This window comes from Coloeus monedula, assembly GCF_965178545.1.
Source record: "Coloeus monedula genome assembly, chromosome: 39".
In the NCBI taxonomy this organism is placed as follows: Eukaryota; Metazoa; Chordata; class Aves; order Passeriformes; family Corvidae; genus Coloeus; species Coloeus monedula.
In genome coordinates, this window is record NC_138819.1 from 492,848 (window position 1) to 507,182 (window position 14,335).

The 14,335-nt window shown below is 69.6% G+C and overlaps 3 protein-coding genes across 8 annotated transcripts; 1 reads left to right on the forward strand and 2 right to left on the reverse strand.

Annotated features, from left to right (window-relative positions):
* The first annotated feature begins 644 nt into the window (after positions 1-644).
* Positions 645-4,998, forward strand: LOC309584443 (RNA-binding protein 4B-like). Of its 5 annotated transcripts, none has more exons than XM_082300455.1 (4): positions 645-672; positions 1,871-2,292; positions 3,334-4,035; positions 4,493-4,998. In XM_082300455.1, exons 2-3 carry the CDS (start codon positions 1,881-1,883, stop codon positions 4,026-4,028), a joined length of 1,107 nt encoding a protein of 368 aa, XP_082156581.1. In that variant the 5' UTR covers positions 645-672; positions 1,871-1,880; the 3' UTR covers positions 4,029-4,035; positions 4,493-4,998. The 5 variants fall into 5 exon arrangements, with proteins under 5 accessions (XP_082156581.1, XP_082156580.1, XP_082156582.1 ...); XM_082300454.1 differs by having other exon boundaries at positions 650-699; XM_082300456.1 differs by lacking the exon at positions 4,493-4,998 and adding an exon at positions 2,558-2,660 and having other exon boundaries at positions 650-699; positions 3,334-3,462.
* A 123-nt stretch (positions 4,999-5,121) lies between these two features.
* LOC309584442 (RNA-binding protein 14-like) lies at positions 5,122-11,048 on the reverse strand. Of its 2 annotated transcripts, XR_014227235.1 has the most exons (4): positions 10,615-11,048; positions 6,822-8,451; positions 5,689-6,456; positions 5,122-5,434 (listed from the first exon to the last, which is right to left on the reverse strand). XR_014227235.1 is itself a non-coding variant. In XM_082300452.1 (3 exons), exons 1-3 carry the CDS (start codon positions 10,958-10,960, stop codon positions 6,249-6,251), a joined length of 2,184 nt encoding a protein of 727 aa, XP_082156578.1. In that variant the 5' UTR covers positions 10,961-11,048; the 3' UTR covers positions 5,122-6,248. The 2 variants fall into 2 exon arrangements, 1 of the variants encoding a protein (XP_082156578.1); XM_082300452.1 differs by having other exon boundaries at positions 5,122-6,456.
* A 323-nt stretch (positions 11,049-11,371) lies between these two features.
* Positions 11,372-14,032, reverse strand: CCS (copper chaperone for superoxide dismutase). Its single transcript, XM_082300290.1, has 8 exons — positions 13,854-14,032; positions 13,157-13,229; positions 12,936-13,073; positions 12,487-12,667; positions 12,325-12,385; positions 11,967-12,044; positions 11,619-11,722; positions 11,372-11,535 (listed from the first exon to the last, which is right to left on the reverse strand). Exons 1-8 carry the CDS (start codon positions 14,022-14,024, stop codon positions 11,394-11,396), a joined length of 948 nt encoding a protein of 315 aa, XP_082156416.1. The 5' UTR covers positions 14,025-14,032; the 3' UTR covers positions 11,372-11,393.
* Between the last annotated feature and the right edge of the window lie 303 nt (positions 14,033-14,335).

Here is a 14,335-nt window from a genome sequence, read left to right on the forward strand (position 1 = left end):
TGGGATGGGATGGGATGGGATGGAGGGGGAGGGGATGGAAATGGGATGGGATAGGAAAGGGATGCGGATGGGATGGGATGGGATGGGATGGGGTGGGATAGGAAAGGGATGCAGATGGGATGGGATGGGATGGGATGGGGTGGGATGGGATGGGATGGGATGGGATGGGATGGGATAGGAAAGGGATGCGGATGGGATGGGATGGGATAGGAATGGGATGCGGATGGGATGGGATGGGCCGGTTTCAGGCCGGGAAGGGGTTCGGCAATGGACAGCGCAGGGCACCCAGTGCTCCCAGTATGGACCCCAATGCTCGCAGTACCCCCAGCGCTCCCAGTGTTCCCAATACCCCCAGTGACCCCAGTACAGGCCCCGGCGCTGCAAGTACGGCCCCAGTGCGAACCCCAACGCTCCCAGTGCTCCCAGTACGGCCTTCAGCGCTCGACGCCCCCTCCCCGGCATCAATGGGCCGCCCCCTCCCCCCCCCAGCAGCCTCATGGACCGCTCCTCCTCTCGCCCCGCCCCCTCCCGCCCGTGATTGGCTGCAGCCGCCCCGTGGGCGGGCTCATCTGGCGAATAGATGACGTCACACTACTGCGTTTGACGGACAGCGCCAGCGACCAATGAGCGCGCGGGAGGCGGGGCGGGGCCGGGAGACGCCGCCGCCATTTTGTGAGCAGCGCGCGGCGGACGGGGCAGGTGGGGGCGGGGGGGGCTCGGGACCGGGGGCCGGGACCGGGACCGGGACCGGGGGGACACACGGGCCAGGCCCGGCTACGGCCCCGCCGGGGCGCCGGGAGGCCTCGGGCGATGCGATCCGGGAGGGTTTGGGGGAGGTCTCGGGCCTGCGGAGCGGAGGGGTTTGGGGGGGGGTCTCAGATCTGAGGGGTCTCAGGCCTGAGGGGGGGTCTCAGGACCGGGTGGGGGACGGAGAGGTTTGGGGGGATCTCAGCCCTGCGGGGTTTTGGGGTTCGGGGCGTGGCTCTGTTCTGCTGGGGGGCGCGGAGTTTTGGGGTGTTTGGGGGCTTTGCCTTGCAGGAAAAGGGGTGTCAGAGGTTTGAGGGGGTTTTTGGGGCTGTCATAGGTTTGAGGGGGTTTTTGGGGCTGTCAGAGGTTTGAGGGTTTTTTTGGGGCTGTCAGAGGTTTGAGGTGGTTTTTGGGGGTGTTTGCGGGCACAGTGTGGGAGGGGGCATGGCGGGGGTGTTTGTTTAGTGGGAGGGTCGGGGTGTTTGGTGCTCTGCCCTGAAGGAGCAGAAGCAAAATTTGGGGGTGGATTTGGGGTGTTTGGGGCTCTGCCCTGTGAGGGTTCCCCAGCCCTGGGGGCCGCAGTGAGGTTCAGGGTTTCTGGGGGGATTTGGGGTGTTTGGGGCTGTGTCCCGAATGAGCAGGGGAAGAGTTTTGGGGTGTTAATTTGAGGAGATTTGGGGTGTTTGGGGCTGCAGCCTCAGTGATGGACACAGAGATTTGGGGGCACAGCCCTGGGCACACAAATGCACTGGTTTGGGGTGTTTGAGGAGGATTTAGGGTGTTTGTGGACACAGACCTGGAGGAGAAGGGGCAGAGTTTCGGGGTGTTTATTTGAGGGGGATTTGGGGCGTTCGGAGGCACAGCCCCACACACACACACGGAGGCTTGGGGTGTTTATCCAGGGAGGATTAGGGAGCACAGCCCTGAGGACAAACGCTGAGATTGGGGGTGTTTATTTGGGATTTTGGGGGGCACGGCCCCATGTAACACAAAGCTTTCAAGGTGTTTGAGGAAGATTTAGGGTGTTTGTGGGCACAGCCCTGGGCACACCCACAGAGGTCCGGGCTGTTTCTCGGGGGCTTTGGGGGCCGTTTGGGGCTCACCGCGGCGCTGTCCGGCGCAGGCGGGTCGCGATGGTGAAGCTGTTCATCGGGAACCTGCCGCGGGAGGCGACGGAGCAGGAGATCCGCTCGCTGTTCGAGCAGTACGGGAAGGTGCTGGAGTGCGACATCATCAAGAACTACGGCTTCGTGCACATCGAGGACAAGACGGCGGCCGAGGACGCCATCCGCAACCTGCACCACCACAAGCTGCACGGCGTCTGCATCAACGTGGAGGCCAGCAAGAACAAGAGCAAGGCCTCCACCAAGCTGCACGTGGGCAACATCAGCCCCGCCTGCACCAACCTGGAGCTGCGCGCCAAGTTCGAGGAGTACGGCCCCGTCATCGAGTGCGACATCGTCAAGGACTACGCCTTCGTGCACATGGAGCGGGCCGAGGACGCCGTGGAGGCCATCCGGGGGCTGGACAACACCGAGTTCCAAGGTGAGGCGCGGGACTGGGTGGCGGGAGGGCTCTGGGGTTCCCGGCAGACGCTCCCGCCGGTCCCGGCTCTGGGGTCGGTCCCGGATGTGACCACGGCCGGCTCTGCGGGGCCGTGAAGCGCCCTCGGGGCTCTGGGGTTGGTGTCGGTTGGTGCCCGCCCCGCCGCAGCTCCCAGGGCCGCCCGTGCGGTGCGGCCGGAGCGAGGGCGAGGGCTCGGGGGCTCTGGGCCGGGGAGGACGGGACTGACCCATCTCTGATTAACCAGCACGGCCGCCCCGCAGGAGGACCCCGACGGCGACGTCCTGTGCCGGGCCGGAGCAGCGGGTGACGCCAGGCTGCCGCCCGCCCTTGTAGCCTTGCCCAGCCTGGTAAGAGGGTGACGGAGGCGCCCGACCCCGCGCCCGGCGTCGCTCGGGCGCTCGACGGGGCCGAGCGGCCGGACTCGAGCCGCGGCGCTGGCGGCGGTGATGGCGAGCGCGTCTCCCGGCCGGGTGCTCAGGGCGGCGTCCGGCGCTTCACCCGCGTGGCGGCGGGGCCGGGCCGGGCGTTCCCGGTGCTGCCGGGGCTCCACACGTCCTGCCGCCCCCGTTCCGGGCCTTCCCCAAAAACACCGACCCAGCTGGGCCGGCGCAGCTGCACCCAGAGCTGTCCCGGCCGCGTCCGCGCTTGGCTTTGCCTCGTGCCGCGCTCAGGCCAGGCCCAGTTCGCTCTGGGGCGCTTCCCGGTGTCGCATCCCTCTTGCCGCCGCTCCGGCGTTTTCCGGCGCGAAGCTTTGCCGTCACACGGGGCCAGCAGTGCTGGGTCCGAGCCCAGGCTGCCGGGGCTTTGCCGGACTGGCCGGCGTGGCCGCGCACGGCCGTGGCAGCACCGCCCCGGTCAGCCGCTGTCCAGCGTCCATCTGGCGGCTCACGCTCGGTCCCGCGGCGGCTCCTCCCGCGCCGGTGGCTGCGGAGGGCTGGGGGGGCGGCGGCCGGTCCCGTCCCATCCCGCCGGTGCCCCGGCACGGCCGCACTGACCCTGCCTCTCGCGTCTCTCCCCAAGGCAAGCGGATGCGCGTGCAGCTGTCCACCAGCCGGCTGCGGACGGCGCCCGGGATGGGAGACAAGAGCGGCTGCTACCGCTGCGGGAAGGAGGGGCACTGGTCTAAGGAGTGCCCGGTCGATCGCCCGGGGCAAGTGGCGGACTTTGCCGAGGCCTATAACGAGCAGTACGGAGCCGTGCGCACTCCCTACACCGCGGGCTATGGGGAGACCGTGTATTACGATGAGGCCTACGGCGGGATGGCCGACTACTACAAGCGCTACCGCGTCCGCTCCTACGCCACGGCCTCGGCGTACGACGCCTACGCGGAGCAGACCATGGCCCAGTACTCCCAGTACGCCCAGTACTCCCAGGTCCAGTCCTCGGCCATGGCCGCCACCACGGCCATGGCCGGCCGCATCCCCACCACCTTAGACGCGTACGACCGAGCGCTGTTGCCCACCCCGGGCGCGGCGGCCGCCGTCGCCGCCGCCGCCGCCACCGCCGCGGCCGCCGCCGCGTCCTCCACGTATTACACCCGGGACAGGAGCCCCCTGCGCCGCACGGCCGCCGCGGCCAGCACCGTCGGAGAGGCGTACACGTACGAGCGTGGGCAGCTGTCGCCCGTCTCCTCGGTGGCCCGGGCGTCCCTCTACGACATGCAGCGCTTCGGGCGGGACCCGTACGCGGACCGGGCGCGATACTCCGCCTTTTGAGCCGGAGGTGAGCGTGTTGGCGGCTCTTGGCGCCGCGGGGGGGCCCCGCTGCCGGTGGTCCCGGTTGTGCCGGTCGAGCTCGAGGCGGGTGACGGGTCACGGTAACGCAGACAGGCCCCGCGGGCGTTAAAGCCCGGCCGTGGCGAGGAGGTGCCGTGGTGAGCGTGGTGGTGCCGGCGTCACTCTCACGGCTGTAACTCAGGTTCCCGCTGGGCCGGGCACTGTCCCGGCACAGTCCCCGCGGGGTGGGGGGTTCCCGCAGAGCCCCCGGCCCAGCTCCTGCCTGCATGGGCTGCGCCCAGGTCCCGGCGGGCCGAGGGTCCCGGCGGGCCGGAGCCCCGCCGCTGCTCCACGTCAGGACTCTGTTGCTGCCAGGAAGCCGCAGCTCCCCGGGGCGCCGGGGCTCGGCACGGTTCCGGATCGGCCCCGGGGGCACCTGCGCCAACTCCTCTTTTCTCTTACAGGTAAGATTTGTGCGGCTGGACGTCGGGGTCCCGTCGCACGCCGACTCGGCGCCGCGCGTCTCGGGCCGCGCCGGGTGCCACCGCCGCCGCGTGCCGCTCCCGGGCCCGTTCCTTACGGACGCGCGGCTCGTCCCCAGCCCGGGCAGGATTAGCTCAGCCCCTCCCCCAGCTTCCCCCGCCCCCCTGGGCAGGATTTTGCTTTTCCAGGTAGTTTTGGGTCCCCGCCCCGGGCTCAGGTGTGAGCGCGCAGCCGCAGCCGTCCCCCAGCGCCAGCTTTGCTTTGCTTCGCCGCCCCCTCGCTCCCCCGGAGCTCTTCCCGAGTCGTCGTTTTGCCTTTTTTTCCTTTATTTTTTTAAGAGGGTGGATAATCCAGTGGTAGGTTTTTAGCCCAACGCCGTAGCTGACCGGAGGCCGCCGCGCCGCGCCGGCGGGGGTGGAACCCCCCCAGTGATTTAGAGTCCCCCAACCCCACTTTCCGGTAAAATAAACTCAAAATTTTTAACAAACGGCGCTGGCTCTGCCCCCCGTTCTTTCTCTGCACTCGGGTCCCCTCAGAATGTGGCGCGGAACCTTCCGGACTCCCTGGTGCTGCCCGTGCTCTGCCTGGCTCTGCCCGCGCCGACCAGAGCTCCCAGGGAGGGGCTGCTGCAAACGGGGGCACCCAGGGGTAACACAGGGGCTTTAACCCCCAGCTCTTCCTCCTCTCCTCTCATTTAACCTGCCTAGGGCTAATTAGGCCCCAGACTGCCTTGTTTGTTCCCAAACGGCCTGCAGTGCCTTCCTGCCTCTTGGTGCTTGTTAATTAAGGCCATTATGCCCAGGGCGTGCCTTTGCCAGTTCTGCCTCACCAGTGTCGATCGGTGCCGTGGTCACCCGCGGACGCTGCCATCGCTACGGCCACGGCCGGGAGCTTGGGGCCAGGCCCAGGGGCGTGTGGCCACCCTGGAAAGGAGGGGAGAAGCGTCAGACCCTCCTGTCTGGTTAATTACTGCGGTGCTTAACGAGCCTTGGCCCTCCCTCCCATGGCACAGCCAGGACTGGGCTGTGACCCGTCCCTGGGAAGAGATGAGGGGACAGGAAGTGCCTGTGGAAACGGTCACGGTGGTGACAATGGCACCCACGACCCCTGGCACGGCACACACCGCCCCAGCTCTCGCTCGCACTCAGCATCGCCCCTCAAAACCAGCTTTTCTCACCCAAAACAAGGCCCCAGTCAGGTTGGTGGCGGTGATCATGTGTGGTGGTGTCGTGGCAGGCTGCACTCCCTGCAGCCAGCTCCGAACGCTGCTCATCCTCCAAATCCGCCTCTTCCGTGGTGGGAAAGCAGCTCCAGCAGCGGGAGCAGCATCCACCCAGGCTGGTTGGTGATGGTGGCACTGGGAAGCGTCCCCAGGGGCGGGACTGGGCCCCCGGGACTGGGAAAGAACCAGGCGGGAGGCGTTGGGAACCGGAGCAGACCCCAGCGTTTATTTACAGTCATAAAAAAACCCCGGCACCGTGCTGGGCCTGACGCTGGAAACGGGGAATCTGCCCAAAAAATGGGACAACTCGTGGTATAAAAGAGTCTGAGCCACATGGCCACAACTGCTGGCGGGTCATGAACCGGCACCAAGCGCCAGCGGAGGCTGAGCCGCGCGGCCACTGCCAACCGTAACCGCGGAACCTTCTAAAAATCTCAAACAGCAAAACCAGAAAAAATCAGCTGAAAAAGAACCGTCCGTGCCCCGGTGGGGCAGCAAGCGGGGCCGTGGCCAGCTCAGAGGCGGCGCTGGTAGCCCGAGTGGACGCGGGCGGCGGGCAGATAGTCGCCGTAGCCGCCCGAGTAGCGGGTGTACTCGGTGTGCGCGTCCGGCAAGCGGCGATAGTCCAGCGGGGACTTGGTGGGCGAGCGGCGGTACGCCAGCGGCGAGTCCGCTAAGCGCCGGTAATCGGCCAGCTCGGACAGACGGCGCTCGGAGCCGTACCTGGGCGAGAGAAGAGACGGGGGTCAGCCTGGGGGGACGGCACCTGGATCCGCCGCCGGCGGCAGCACCGCGTCCTGCCCGGGGACGCACCGCGACGGGCAAAGCCGGTGCAGGACGGGATCGGACACCGGACACCGCGGAGGCCCCGCCGCGTGCCGCCACCTCCCCCACCCACACCAAGCCCTGTCCCCTCCCCGGGATCTGTGCGGCGTGAGCGGAGCCATGGCGCCCACCGCGCCGGGCGATAGCCAGCCACGCCGGTGCCGCGCGGCACCGGTCAAGCCGCGAGCAGTGCGCCGGAGCCCGGCGAACGGGCGAGCAGCGGGAGGCAGGGGTGGGGATCGGTGCCCCGCCCGGCACCGTACCTTTTAGCCAGAGAGGACGATTTTTTGTACGGGTCGTCGTAGGCGGTGCTGCGAGGCGGGGAGAGGCGGGTGCGCTCGTAGGGCGGTGCGGCGGCGGCGGCCTGCGCCAGGCCCAGGTAGGAGCCCGCCGGCTGCCCCAGCTGGCTCGGCCCGTCGTAGGCGCTGCCCGGCTGGGCTCGGTACGCGGCCGCCAGCGCGGAGGAGGACGGCTGCTGCGGCGGGTAGGAGGCCGCCATGGCGCCGGAGGCCTGGGCCCGGTACGTGGCCGTCAGCGGGGCGGAGGCCTGCGCCTTGTAGGAGGCGGCAGCGACGGCGGCCTGGCTGCCGTAGGACGCGGCCAGCGAGGAGCCCGTCTGCGCGCCGTAGCCGGCGGGGAGCGCAGCGGCCGCGGGCTGGCTGCCGTAGGACGCGGGCAGGCCCGACGCGGGCTGGGCGCCGTACGAGGCCGAGTGGCCCACGGTGGGCTGGGCGCCGTAGGAGGCGGACAGCGCGGGCTGGGCGCCGTAGGAGGCTGAGTGGCCGGCCACAGGCTGGTAGGCAGCGGCGGCGTGACCAGCCACGGCCTGGGCACTGTAGGAGCTGGCGTGCACCGCCACAGCCTGGGCGCTGTAGCCGGCGGACAGTGCGGCGCCGGGCTGGGCGCCATAGGAGCCGGCGTGGCCATCCACGGGCTGGGCACCGTAGGAGCCTGTGGCCAGCTGGGCACCGTAGGACGCCACGTGCACGGCCACAGCCTGGGTGCTGTAGGAGCCGGCAGAGCCGGCGGCGGGCTGGGCGCCGTACGCGGCGATGGCGGGCGGGGCGCTGTAGCCGGCCGAATAGCCCGAGGAGGGCTGGGCGCCGTAGGAGGAGGCCAGGGCGGCGGACTGGACGCCGTAGGAGCTGAGGGAGTTGGCGGCGGCAGGCTGCGCGCCGTACGAGGCGGCAGCGGCGGGGGGCTGCGCGCCGTAGGAGCCAAGGGAGTTGGCGGTGGCGGGCTGAGCGCCCGTGGCGCCCAGGGAGCCGACTGAGGGCTGGGAGCGGTAGGAGCTGCCCAGCGAGGCCGAGGGCTGCGCGCGGTAGGCGGCGGCCTGGCCCGTGGTGGGCTGCGCGCGGTACGCCACGCCCAGGGAGGCCAAGGGCTGGGCGCGGTACGCGGCCCCCAGCGAGGCCGAGGGCTGCGCGCGGTAGGCGGCCGGCTGTGCCGTCATGGGGAGCGTCACCGCCGCGTAGCCGGCGCGGGTGGGCGAGCGCCGCAGCGGGCTGCGGTCCCTGCTGAAGTAGGAGGGGGAGGCAGGCCGGGGCTGCGCCTCAAAGGTGTCGTACTTGGCGCCGAAGCGCTGCTGGTAATCGTACAGGGAGGGGATGGCGGCGTAGCCAGCGCCTGTGGCCGGGGGGATGGCGGCGTCGGCCGCCCGGCGCTGCTGGTCGAAGCCCTCGATCTTGGGCTGGAACTTCTCGCGGTACTCGAGGCCGATGCGCTTGGTCTTGTCGACGCCGAGGGCGGGCGGCGGGGCCTGGCCCGTGCCCTTCTTCTGCACGTTGGTGGAGAGCTCCACGTTCACCCGGCGCCCCTTCACCTCCTTCCCATTTAGGTTTTCGATGGCAACTTTAGCATCGGCTTCGTTCTCCATGTGCACAAAGGCATAGTCTGACAAAGCAGCAGAGAGAGCAGTGAGGGGAGAAAACACAACTCGTTACAGGAGCCGGCGCTAACGAGCCATGCGGCGGCAGCGGGACGGGCGCAGGATGGGCACTGCCGGCCCCAGGACGGCGCTGCCGGCCCCGCTCGCCGGCGAAGACACGACCACGACTGTCAGCTCTGCCCCACGCTCGTTTGGTTGCATCCCCAGCTCGCGGCCTCCCCCAGCCCGCCTGGCCCCCTCCGTGTCCCCCCAGTTTCTGCCTCCTGTGAGCCCCTCCCGACCCCTCCCTGGCACATGGGGATCAAGGGCCCGGGCTGGGCTGGCAGTGCCAGCACCGTGGGCTCAGCTGGGACATCCTGGCAGTGAGCGGAGCAAAGCTGAGAGAACCGGCGCCAGCACAGAGAGCGGGACAGGGACAGAGCAGGGAGAGAAAGAGGGGAGAGAAGGGGGGGGAGAGAGAAAGACAGGGACAGAGAAGGGAACAGGGAGTTAAGAAGGACAGAGGGGAAGAGGAGAGAGGAGGGAGAAGGGGGAAGGAGGGGAGGGAAGGGCCTGAGCACCCCCCATGAGCGCCGGGCCGTGGCGAGGAGCCGGCGCCACGCGGCACAACCGCGGCTCGGCAGCACAGAGGCGTCTGAGGACAGCGAGGAGCAGGGAAGCAGGACCTGGTGGCAGCTCTGGTGGCCGCCTGAGCACTTGGCCCAGCGGGTTTGGGGGCTGGATGCCCCCATGGTGGTCAGGGGGTCATCCCCGTGGCACGACGGGTCCGGGGCCGGCACAGGGCAGGAGGGCAACGACCCCGTGGTGTTTCCCCTGCAGTCAAAGACCGAGACCACCGGAACCAGCGACAACCCCCCCCGAGGGTGTGTGCTGTGCTGGGAGCATCACTGGCCAAGCAAACCCATCCCAGACCTCTGAGCAACAGCGCCGTGCCGCCCTCTCCTGTGTCCCCCCCTCTGCCATCCTGCCCTCCTGGCTCCTGTCCCACATCCACACGTCCTGTTCTGGCAGCCCAAAGAGGGGATGTCCCCTCCGTGTCCCCCCAGCCCTGCTGCCACCCCCTGCGGTGGCCGTGGCATCCCCGAGCCCGAGGGGACGCGGGGCAGGCTCTGCCCTGGGCTGTGCTGGTGGCTACGACCTGGGACAGGAGAGCAGAGGAACAACATCCCCCTCCTGTGGGCAGGGGGACACGGGCGCCGCGGGGACATCACCGGGACTCCAGGGTCGGGTGAGAGGGGATGAGGTGACAGCAGGGTCAGGGGGAGGTGGGTGACCCCATCAGGCTGTGCTGGGGTCCCCAATGCGAAACCATTGAGCCCCCTGAAGGTTTCATGGTGTGTTCTGTGCACGTCCCAGCTCAGTGTCCAAGCACCAGGCCGTGGCCTGGGGGTGATTTGGTCATAGAGGTGACAGCAGCGGGTAGGGGGGTCACCCCACCTGGAGCTGGGGGTGCTGATGGAGGATGTGGCTGCCTGGAAGGGGGTTCCCAGTGAGTTCAAGGAGTGGGGAAGGGTCTGGGGAGCCCAGAGGAACTCCCACGGCCCCACCTGGGGCTGGGGGAGATGACGGCAGAGAACAAAGCTGCCAGGAAGGGGGTTATGGGGGCGTTCAGGAGTGTGGGTAGAGGCGATGGAGGACAAGATTGGCTGGAGAAGGGATAATGTGGAGATTGAGGGGGCTGGAGAGCCCCCACGGGCTCACATGGCCCCACCTGGGGTTTGGGGAGGCAGTGACGGAGCACGAGGTTGGCTAGAGGAGGGTTATCGGGGGAGTTAGGGGGTCAGGGCCACCCACAGGAGCTCGCACAGCCCCACCTGAGCCTGGGGGAAGCGATCGAAGACATGTGGTTGCCAGAGGGGGGGGTTAAGGGGTCTGGACCGCCCACACAGGCCCGCACCGCCCCGGCCGGGGCAGGCAGAGGCGATGGAGGAGGACGTGGCTGGCAGCAGGGGGGTTACGGGAGCTCACTCGGGCTCGCACGGCCCCGCTCGGGGCAGGGGGGAGGCGGCAGAACCCCCCCCCCCGCCCCCCGTTCCACCAGCCCGGGCCGCGCCGGGGTCCGGGCGGGAGAGACGCCGCAGTCGGACGGAACTCGGGTGCCACGGATCACCCGGCGGCGCGGGCCGAGCTCGGCGGGGGCCGCGCGGCCCCGGCGGCGGGTCCGGTACCTTTCACCACGTCGCACTCCACCACGGGACCGTACTGCTGGAAGAGCGAGCGCAGCTCCCCGCTCGTGCACGCGGCCGACACATTCCCCACGAAGATCTTGCAGGTGTTGGTGGGGCGCGGCCGGGACGGCTCCACCACGATGCGGCGGCCGTGCAGTTGGTGCCCGTTGAGCTGCGAGATGGCGCGCGCGGCCGCCGCCTCGTCCCGCAGGTGCACGAAGGCGAACTGTTTCATGAGGGCGACGCCCAGCACCGGCCCCGCGACTCCGGCGAACAGCTCGCTCAATTCCTCCGCCGACGCCTCCTCGGGGACGTTGCCCACGAAGAGTTTAATGCCGGGACGCATCGCGCCGGGGATCGGTGGGGGGAGCGGAGCGGGGACGACGGGACCGGAGGCAGCGGCGACTTCAAAATGGCGGCGGCTCCTGAGGGCGGCGGGGGCGGTGCCGTGCGCAGCGCGCCTGCGTGCCGTGCGCACCGCCCCGCCTCAGCGCGCCTGCGTGCCGTGCGCACCGCCCCGCCTCAGCGCGCCTGCGTGCCGTGCGCACCGCCCCGCCTCAGCGCGCCTGCGTGCCGTGCGCACCGCCCCGCCCACTCTTTTCGCGCCGTGTTAGCCCCGCCCATCTCCCTCAAGCCACGCCCCCGCCGCCTCCGCTCCCCTTAGACCACGCCCCCCCTTAAAGGAGCCGCCGCATTTCGGGGATCGCCCCCCCACCCCCCCCCAAACCCGCAGCTGCTGCAGAGCGAGGGGCGTTTATTTGGTCCCGGGGGGGGGTCTCCTAGAGGTGGGGGCTGGGGGTCCCCGGGGGGGTCCCGTGGCTCCGGTCGCGCTCCTCCCAGAGGGTGACGCCGTCGCAGGAACAGACGCGTTTGGGGTTCTGGAAGAGCCCGGCCGCGCGGGCCACCACGCCACAGGCCAGCCTGGGGACACGGGGGGGGTCAGGGGAGGTAACCCCACAAAGACACACCCCCTAAGCCCCCTCCCCCGAGACCCCAGCGCTCACCCCGGCCCCGAGTTGCCGGTGACGCGGGACAGCGGGTGCGACCCCCGGCCCAGGTCGTCCTCGCCCTCGGCCACCACCACGGAGCGGCCGATGATGTCCCAGACCTGGGGGGAATTGGAAGGGTCAGAACCCCCCCAGAGACCCCCCCCCACCCCAATTATGGGGGGGCACAGACCCCCCCACCCGCCGCCAGGGAATTGGGGTCAGACCCTCCCCGCTCATGGGGCACAGCCTGGACCCCCCCAGTTTGGGGTCAGACCCCCCCCCCCACCGGCCCCGGGGTGCAGCTCTGGGAGGGGGGAACCCCCCAGGACCCCCCCCAGGGCCCCCCCCGGCCCCAATTCCCACCTTCAGCCGCGTATCCTCAATTCGGAACCGCGCTCGGCCCTCGGCGTCCGCCCAGATGTTGCCCAGGTCCCCGGCGTGCTGGGTGGGGGCAGCGGGGGTCAGGAGCCCCCCAAAATGCACTGAGCTCCCCCCAACCCCACAGGGACCCCCTACTGCCCCCCAAACCCTCCAGACACCCCCCATATCCCCCCCAAAACCCCTCCCAGCCCCACAAAACCCTCCAGAAATCTCTCAGAGACCCCCCCCAGACCCCTCATTGCCCCCCCAAACCCCTCCAAGACCCCCCCAAACCCTCCGAAACCTCCCAGAGACCCCCGAAACCCCCCTGTATTCCCCCCAAACCCCCCCCCCAGCTCACCCTGTGCTGGTCCTGGGGTCCCCCGTGGGTCTCCCCGTCAGGGTCGAAGTGGCCCCCGCAGCTGTTTTGGGGTGGGGGTGGGGAGATGGGGCATAGGGGGTGAAACTGGGGGTCCCCACTCCCTCCCCAGCCCCCTCCCCAGCCCCCCCCCGCCCCCGTTACCTGTTACAGGGGTCCGAGAGGTCCCCGAATTCGTGGATGTGGAGCCCGTGGGGGCCGGGGGGGAGCCCGGACACGGCCCCGTCCACGAGGCAGCGGCCGGGCGAGAGCTGCAGGAACCGGACCAGCCCCCGGACCCCCCCGGGACCCCCCAGCGCCGCCACCGCCGCCCCCCCGGGGGGAGCTGGAGGGGGGGGATGGGGACACGTCAGGGTCCGGCACCCCCAAACCCCCCCCAGCACAAAAACAACCTCAGGGACCCCAAAACTTCCCCCCAAAACTGATCCTAAATCCCACCCAAGGACACCAAACCCCCCCCCCCCCAGGACCACCCAAATCCTCTGGGACCCCCCAAATCCCCCAGGACCCTCCCCAAGACAATCCCAAGATCCCCCAAAACACTTCTGTGACCTCCCCCAACCCCTCCAGGAGCCCCCCAAAGCCCCTCTCACCCTCGGGGGAGCCCCCCATGCCCTTGAGCACGGCCCTGCACCCCGAATTCTCCAGCAGCTCCCGCACTCGCTCGGCCGCCGCCGTCGTCTCCACCAGCACCGACTGCTCCTGGGGCCGCAGCTCCAGCAGCTTCACGTCTGGGGGGGCACACGGGGGGTGTCGGGGGTCCCCCAAAGCTCTGGGGGGTGTCCCCGGGCTCGGGGTGGATCGGGGGTCTCACCGGGGGCCGCGTCCAGCGCTGCCCGCACGGCATCGGCACAGCCCTGGCAGCTCATCTGCACCGCGAACTCCAGCTGGGGGCACAACGGGGGGGTCAGCGCCCCAAAAATGGGCTAAACGCTCCAAAAATGGGAGGTGGGGGAGTGCCGGCACCTCAAAACTGGGGGGGGGGTGGGGGTAAAAAGGGGGTCAGCGCCTCAAAAATGTGGGGAAACGGGGGTAAACCCTGCAAAAATGGGGGGGGGGGGGAAGTGGCGGCGTCTCAAAATTGGGGGGTAAAAAGGGGGTCAGCACCCCGAAAATGGGGGGAAAGGGAGACGAGAAGCCCCAGAAATGCCCTGACAGTGCTGGGGAAGGGATCCCGCAGCCCCAAACCCGCCGCTCATGAGGCTCTGAACCCCCAAACCCGCCCTGCGAAGGCTCCTGCACCCCCCAAAAGTGCTCCCCATGGGATGCAGCACCCCTAAAAGTGCTTTTCACGCCGTCCCGAACCTCCGAACCCCCCCCCGGGAAGGGTTCTGCACCCCCAAAAGTGCCGCGGAAAGGATCTGGCACCCCGAGAACTCCCGTGCCCGGAGCTCTGCACCCCCAAACAGCGCGTCCTCCGTTCCCCGGCTCCCCGAGCCGCTCCGTGCCCCCTTCCCCGACTCCCCGAGCCCCCGAGCCCCCCGGTCCCGTCCCGTTCCGGGGGTCCCGACCCGGCAGCTGCTCCCGGCGGCCTCCGGCGACGCCATGGCCGCGGACTCCGGCCCCGGAACCGCCCGCGCGTCACTGCGGCGCGACGGACCCGTTCTGGCGCGGGACCGGATGCGGCCGCACCGCGGGGGAAGGGTTCGGCGGTAGCGCCACTTCCGGCGTTCTGTCGCCATAGCAACAGCGCGGGGGCCGGAAGGGGCCCGAGAGGGGAATTTGGGGGGGGGGATTGGGGGGATTTTGGGGGTCCGGAAGGGTTTTAGAGGGCTTAGGGCGCTTTTGGGAACGCGGCGGTGGGGAAGGGGGAGCACTGTGGGATGCAGTGGGGTTTTGGGGGGTGCCCAAGGGGGTTTTGGGGGTCTCCAGGGGGGCAAAATCGGTTTTCCCATGGGGGGGGGTCCGGGGGCTGCAGGCGTCAGGGGGCTCATCTCGCACACGGGGACACGCTAAGGACCCCCAAAATCCCCCGGGTGAGGTCCCCAAGTGA

What these genes read in the sequence shown, in the direction of transcription:
- LOC309584443 (XM_082300453.1), top strand. Translation starts at nt 2,760, where the DNA reads ATGGCGAGCGCGTCTCCCGGCCGGGTGCTCAGGGCGGCGTCCGGCGCT.
- LOC309584442 (XM_082300452.1), bottom strand. Translation starts at nt 10,960, where the DNA reads ATGCGTCCCGGCATTAAACTCTTCGTGGGCAACGTCCCCGAGGAGGCG. An exon ending in GGAGTGCGACGTGGTGAAAG is followed by an intron (nt 8,452 to 10,614) that starts GTACCGGACCCG and finishes CTGCTTTGTCAG; the next exon opens with ACTATGCCTTTGTGCACATG. An exon ending in TCGTCCTCTCTGGCTAAAAG is followed by an intron (nt 6,457 to 6,821) that starts GTACGGTGCCGG and finishes TCTCTCGCCCAG; the next exon opens with GTACGGCTCCGAGCGCCGTC.
- CCS (XM_082300290.1), bottom strand. Translation starts at nt 14,024, where the DNA reads ATGGCGACAGAACGCCGGAAGTGGCGCTACCGCCGAACCCTTCCCCCG. An exon ending in AGCGCTGGACGCGGCCCCCG is followed by an intron (nt 13,074 to 13,156) that starts GTGAGACCCCCG and finishes GTGCCCCCCCAG; the next exon opens with ACGTGAAGCTGCTGGAGCTG. An exon ending in ACCGGCAACTCGGGGCCGGG is followed by an intron (nt 11,536 to 11,618) that starts GTGAGCGCTGGG and finishes CCGTGTCCCCAG; the next exon opens with GCTGGCCTGTGGCGTGGTGG.